This window comes from Lactuca virosa, chromosome 1, assembly GCF_052849685.1.
Source record: "Lactuca virosa cultivar CGN04683 chromosome 1, Lactuca_virosa_CGN04683_v6, whole genome shotgun sequence".
Taxonomy (NCBI): Eukaryota; Viridiplantae; Streptophyta; class Magnoliopsida; order Asterales; family Asteraceae; genus Lactuca; species Lactuca virosa.
Window position 1 is genome coordinate 200,561,183 of NC_136426.1, and position 6,000 is coordinate 200,567,182.

A 6,000-nucleotide genomic window follows, 5' to 3' on the forward strand; every position below is an offset into this window, starting at 1 on the left:
TTGGAAACCCTAACGGGTATTTTCACAAACCAACAGAAATGATTGCTTTTTGGACAAGGTTCTTGTTAAACTACTTCCTGAACTACAGTCCCTGAGGGTGCTAAGTGTCATGGACTTGGCTCCGGGCCATGACAGAATTAGACCCACTTCTGTAATCACAAAGGTACCAGAATCCATTGGTAGTCTCAAGCATCTACGGTATCTTAATTTTTCTCATTCTAATATCACATGTTTGCCGGAACAAGTGAGTCACCTTTATAATCTACAGAGCTTATTGGTTCATAACTGTTATTGGTTATCTAGCTTACCAAGAAGTTTTGCAAAGTTAATAAACATGCGTCATCTTGATATAAGTGATACTCCAAAATTGAACAAGACGCCTTTAGGGATCGGTGGGATGACACGTCTACAAACTCTACCCATGGTCTTTATTGGAGAAGGTGACGGATTCAAAATATCGGACCTTAAGGGCCTAACAGATCTTCAAGGCCAGCTTTCCATTATGGGTCTAGACAAAGTAATAAATCCAATACAAGCAAAGGACGCCAACTTACATCAAAAGAAGGGTCTTGAAGTTTTGGAGATGAAATGGAGTGATGTGTTTGATGATGCACGGAACGATTTGATTGAATATGAAGAAGTACTTAAAGAACTAAGACCTCATCCAAAGTTAAAAATCCTCAAGATTTTGTTCTACAAGGGAACAAGATTTCCTAGTTGGGTTGGCGATCCCTCATTTGATCAGTTAACAGAGCTTACGTTATGTGGTTGTCGAAGTACACACTTACCAACACTTGGATGTTTAGGGTCTCTTAAGACATTGATTGTTGAAAGGATGAGTGAGGTGAAGACCGTGGGTATTGAGTTTTTTGCACCTACTAATTCTTTTGTTGGCATTGCATTTCCATCCCTTGAAGTTCTGGAATTTGAAGATATGCAAGGTTGGCAGAGATGGTCTATTAATAGTGGCGATGAACATGGAACTCTTACATCATTTCCTTGTCTTCATGAGATATCTATTAGATGCTGTCCAGAACTAGCTGAAGTGTCAATCGGATTGATACCATCACTTCGGGTTTTACATGTAGCAGAATATTCTGCAGAGGTGTTAAAAGGCATGGTTGGTATGTCCTCATCACTTATTGAATTGAAAATGTGGAGCGTTAAAGGACTTGCTCAACTACATGGAGAAGATTTAACGCATCTTGGGGCAGTTGAACATCTATCTATATGGAATTGTGATGAATTGAGATACTTGTGGGAACGAGAATCGGAGGCATGCAAAAGTCTTGTGAGTTTACAGAAGTTGGAAGTATGGAATTGTAAAAAGTTGGTTTCATCAGCCGAGAAAGAGGACAATTTTGGGATTAGCATGAAATCTGTAAAAGAAGTGATGTTTAGTAATTGTGAGACATTGGAGAGTTACAATTGTCCAAATAGTGTTGAGAGGTTGGAAATCAACAGTTGTGGTTCAATGACATCCTTGACCTTCTCAGCAGTGCAGGAGCACCCATCCACTCTCACTGAATCAATAGTCAGTGATTTTGGTTTTCTCCCCATGTCTTGCCTAACATTTCTTGATATCGGTTTTTGCAAGAATCTAAAGTCATTATCTGATGAGCATTTTCAAAGTCTCACATCTCTGAAAGGCATGTGGATATATGATTGTCCAAGTATGGACTACTCCTTCCCTTGTGGGGTGTGGCCTCCTAATTTAAGAAGTCTAACCATAGGAGGCTTAAATAAGCCCATGTCCAAGTGGGGCCAGCAAAATTTTCCAGCTTCACTAGTTTTTCTACATTTATATGGCAGAGACTCAGAAGTGGTTTCATTTGCAGTGACAGATGATGTGAGGAATACTATTACTCCGTCATCATGTTTTCTTCTTTCACCATCTCTGGTATGTCTAAGGCTTGAAGGTTTTAACGATGTGGAATCATTCTCAGAGGTCTTACAACACCTCCCCTGCCTTAAAAGACTTGAAATTTTTTCATGCCCTAAGATTACACATCTTAAGAACATTTACGACCCATCAAATTTGACGATAATGGTGCGGCAGTAGAAAAGGTTTGTCATCTCCTTTCCGTTCATCCCTGTATAGCTTATTATAATTAGTATTTGTTAGCAAATGTGAAAGAGGGTTCTAGGTCTTGTATCTCTCTTTGACTTTTAAACGTATTGTGTTTCTCCTAAAATATACATCACATTTTTTTTTTTTTGGATTAATGTGATATTCCATTTAAAGTGACGGTCATCTCTGCATTCCTTTTTTCATTATTTATCCAAAGTATTTGAAACATTAATTTTAAGACTTGTTTGTTGATAAGATATTTTTTTTTTTTTTAACTAATAATCAAACTAGTATCGAAAGAAGAAAAGACTATAAATGCAGCAGTTGAATAGCTCTTTGGTTTTTGTGGAATTCTGCCATTAATTTTCTTGTTTCCATTTGAGGAAGAATCAAATGAATACTTGTATCTTACTGTTTGTTATATAGGTTGCAACTGTGTTATTTTACCTGCACTCTCTTCCAACATCTTTGTGTTTGTGTTTTCTTTTTTGTTGTAATTTGGTTTGTTTTCACTGACGTTTGGTTCCAATAACATTGTCAACTGTTGAAGTAATTACTAAAAAAATAATAACGAATTTGGACTTCAATCCAGAAATTTTGACCTTCCAGGTCAAACCCATTGTCATTAAAATATTGATTTGATACATTTTGTACAAGTTTGGCACCATCTTAATCCCTTTTCAGAGTTTATTTTTTTACAAATTTGTATCGATTTCGAGGTTAAAATTAGTCCATTTGACATTAAAACTAATTCTGATTTGGTAGAAATTAACATAGTCAAACTTTGTATAGCATGATTATGTCTTTTTATGCGGTTGTCCTTTTCTTATTGTCTTGAGATCATATTTAAAGTATGATCGGTGATCAGTATCATAAGGATCATGTAAGTCCACATATTCTAGACTTCAAATGAGATTCTTTCTGAAACCATATTTAACAAATCCAATTTTATGCCATGTTGAGATGTTCCTATAAATGAGTTTTATTCTATAAGTCACTCAATTTCTGTAGGCAAAATATGGAGATATGCATCAAGTGGTTACACAGCTGCAGCATTCAATATCATAGTCCACAGGATGGAGGCTGTTGAAGGTCATTGGATTGTAGAGACTACCAAAGGTACAAGTAAATACCAAATACAAGTTCAAAATATGAGATATATGATGGATGTGAGCATGCATTGGTTAATTGATCGAAGCTGTTGAAAGTTGTTTGGTATTTTTGATTGGAATTTCATTTTAAATGGGTTGTTTTGAAATGCATTGTAGATTTGTACGGCGGATTCTTTTAAGATAATTTGGAAATGTTCTCGTTCACTGACCTGGAACTCCATTATCTCTGATTAATTGATTGAATTAGTAACTTTATGAAATGAATATTGGTTAATGAATCACAACTCAGAGAACGCTATCAACCTTAATTATAAGATTGATGAAGATGTTTGATTTAATTAGGTTTGAAGACCGGATAAAAAAAACGCCAAATAATAAAGAATACCATGTAAACACATTTAACCGGTTATACCTTAATCACACGTCGAAGTTGTTGATTTTGAAACAGAGTTGAAGCTTGGATGGTTTTATTCAAAAGAAAATCTATGATTTATCCACAAACTATACGTACAAACTATGCTAATATGTTTATAATCTGTCCTACAAGTTTATATTTTGTAATAAAAGTTAGTGTTAATTTGGTGATATTGGTGTTGATAAATAATTGGTGAAAACCTACAATCATTAATATTTCAGTGGTAAAATTAAGGACAATGTTAACCCATATTTATAGTTTATTTCATCTGGATTATCAGAATTCTTTTCAGCGCCCAAAGTTTAATTTTTGTTTCATTGTTATGATATTTTTTTAATTTTTTAACAATAAAACCGGTCATCTCTGTTAAAAAGTAGATCGATTTTACTAGATAGTAATCAGACACAAGATGAAACATAAGAATAAAAAATTAGAATGTTTTAAGAGTTTCCAATAATTCAGACCTGTCAAGACATAAAAGAAAAAAATGACATAAATACTCTACATACCGTGGCCACTCTTGCAGCCGTACGTGTGATGAGTTATTAACATCAAGTGTGTTACCTTGCTGCAATCAAGTGACACACATAGGTGTAAACGACGTTTGTACCCCTAGCAACATACTTTCATTGATTTGTTTATGGGATAATGATTTAAAAGGTCTAATATACTTTTCGATTTGTACGCATTTGGTCATTGAGTTTTTTTTTCGTCCACATTTACACCTTTAACTGTACAAATTCATTTCTTATGAAGAACTGATTCCTCCAAGTAAGTCGAGAAAAATGACTTAATAGAGTAATATATTTCGCATTTTATACATATTTGTCCTTAGTATTTTTTTGCACATTTAGTCGTTAATATATTTTTGTTGCAAAATAAGTCTTTGTTGTTTTTGTACACATTTGGTACTTATGACCGGTTTCTTTAAGTCTTTCTCATGGCATCCTACGTAGGACAATAATTAATGAGGTGTTCAGGGTTGTTGATGCTTATGGCCACTACGGCCTCTGCTGCTTGGTTGCTTAGCACTTGCGGTTTGGCTTAGGTCTTGTTTTATGAAGATCGTAACTTCTTCATATGATTTCGGATTTTAACGATTTCTATACTGATGTGTTTGTATTTGAATCTACTACAATTTTTGTTAAGATTAGTCCCATTAAAAAGTTATAAAAAAACACATGGATATAAAGATCGTAAGTAAAAATGTATTACTTTTTAACAGGAGTAATCTAAACGAAAGTTGTTGTCGACTCAAATACGAATGTGTGGATATAAATCATTAAAATCTGAGATCGTATGAAGAAATTACGACCTTCAGCAAACCCACAAGACCTAAGCAATCAAGCAGTCGAGGCCGCATTGGCCATAATCATCAACAACCCCGAACACCTCATTAATGATTGTCCCATGTAAGATGCCGTGAGAAAAAAAACTGAAGAAACTGGTCATAAATACTTAATGTCTACAAAAACGGCTTATTTTGCAACTAAAAAAAATATTAAGGACAAATGTAAAAAAACTATTAAGGACTAAATATGTACAAAGTGAGAAATATATTACTATATTAAGTCATTTTTACCGGCTTACTTGGAGTCGCCGGTCATAAGGACTAAATGTGTACAGTTTAAACAAGTTGAAGGGGTAAATGTGGACGCAAAAAAAAACTTCATGACCAAATGTTTACAAATCGAAAAATATATTACCTTTTTAAGTCATTATCCCTTTGTTTATATATTATAGCATTCTACTTTCGTTTCTTTCTATTTTAGCAATATCGTCTCTCACAAAGTATAGTGTCCTAATAAGGTATTAGGAAAAAATTGAAAGTACAATGTTGTAAGCAGGTTAATTTTTCAATTTAAATTGTCTTAATAAGGAAAAAATGAAAATACCATGTCGTAATAAAAAGATATGCAAGTAGGACCGTATGAGATACAAAAACAGGAATGTAGATTTGTATTTCTTGCATTATACCTAAGAAAAACTTTGGTGTTATATCATGGGGGAGGAACTTTACAGACAGTAACAGAGGTCTATCGACATACAATATACTAACAATATATCTGTTAAAATTACTAAAATCTCCCTGGTTACCGGATTTTCCTATACAGTTAATGACTTTTTAACATATAATAATTACAAACAGGAACATGTCAAGTAATATTAAAATAAATATATTAAGAAACAAGAGTAAACCTCAAGAATGGTGCAGGCAGGTCATATGTGAAACTGATAGTATTAGTATAGGCTGGTTAAAAGTGGGTCGTATAAAGGTTTATAAAGTCCATTTCCCTTTGCAAGCAACCGGGTCCTATTTCGCTCAAATACCATATAAATTGTTTAGTAATTACAAAACTTATGTATAACAACTTATTATTTTATTATAGAGAGAATACATA

General features: G+C 33.8%; 1 protein-coding gene across 1 annotated transcript; it reads left to right on the top strand.

Moving 5' to 3' along the window:
* Positions 1-334: 334 nt before the first annotated feature.
* LOC145126479 (uncharacterized) lies at positions 335-3,362 on the top strand. The gene is made up of 3 exons (XM_079061841.1): positions 335-1,919; positions 3,083-3,190; positions 3,340-3,362. The coding sequence occupies exons 1-3, from the start codon at positions 335-337 to the stop codon at positions 3,360-3,362; spliced, it is 1,716 nt and encodes a 571-aa protein (XP_078917967.1).
* The last annotated feature ends 2,638 nt before the right edge of the window (positions 3,363-6,000 follow it).

Coding starts and splice junctions, on each gene's coding strand:
- LOC145126479 (XM_079061841.1), top strand. CDS start 335: ATGCGTCATCTTGATATAAGTGATACTCCAAAATTGAACAAGACGCCT. Junction 1,920..3,082: donor GGTATGTCTAAGGCTTGAAG/GTTTTAACGATG, acceptor CAATTTCTGTAG/GCAAAATATGGAGATATGCA. Junction 3,191..3,339: donor GATTGTAGAGACTACCAAAG/GTACAAGTAAAT, acceptor AATGCATTGTAG/ATTTGTACGGCGGATTCTTT.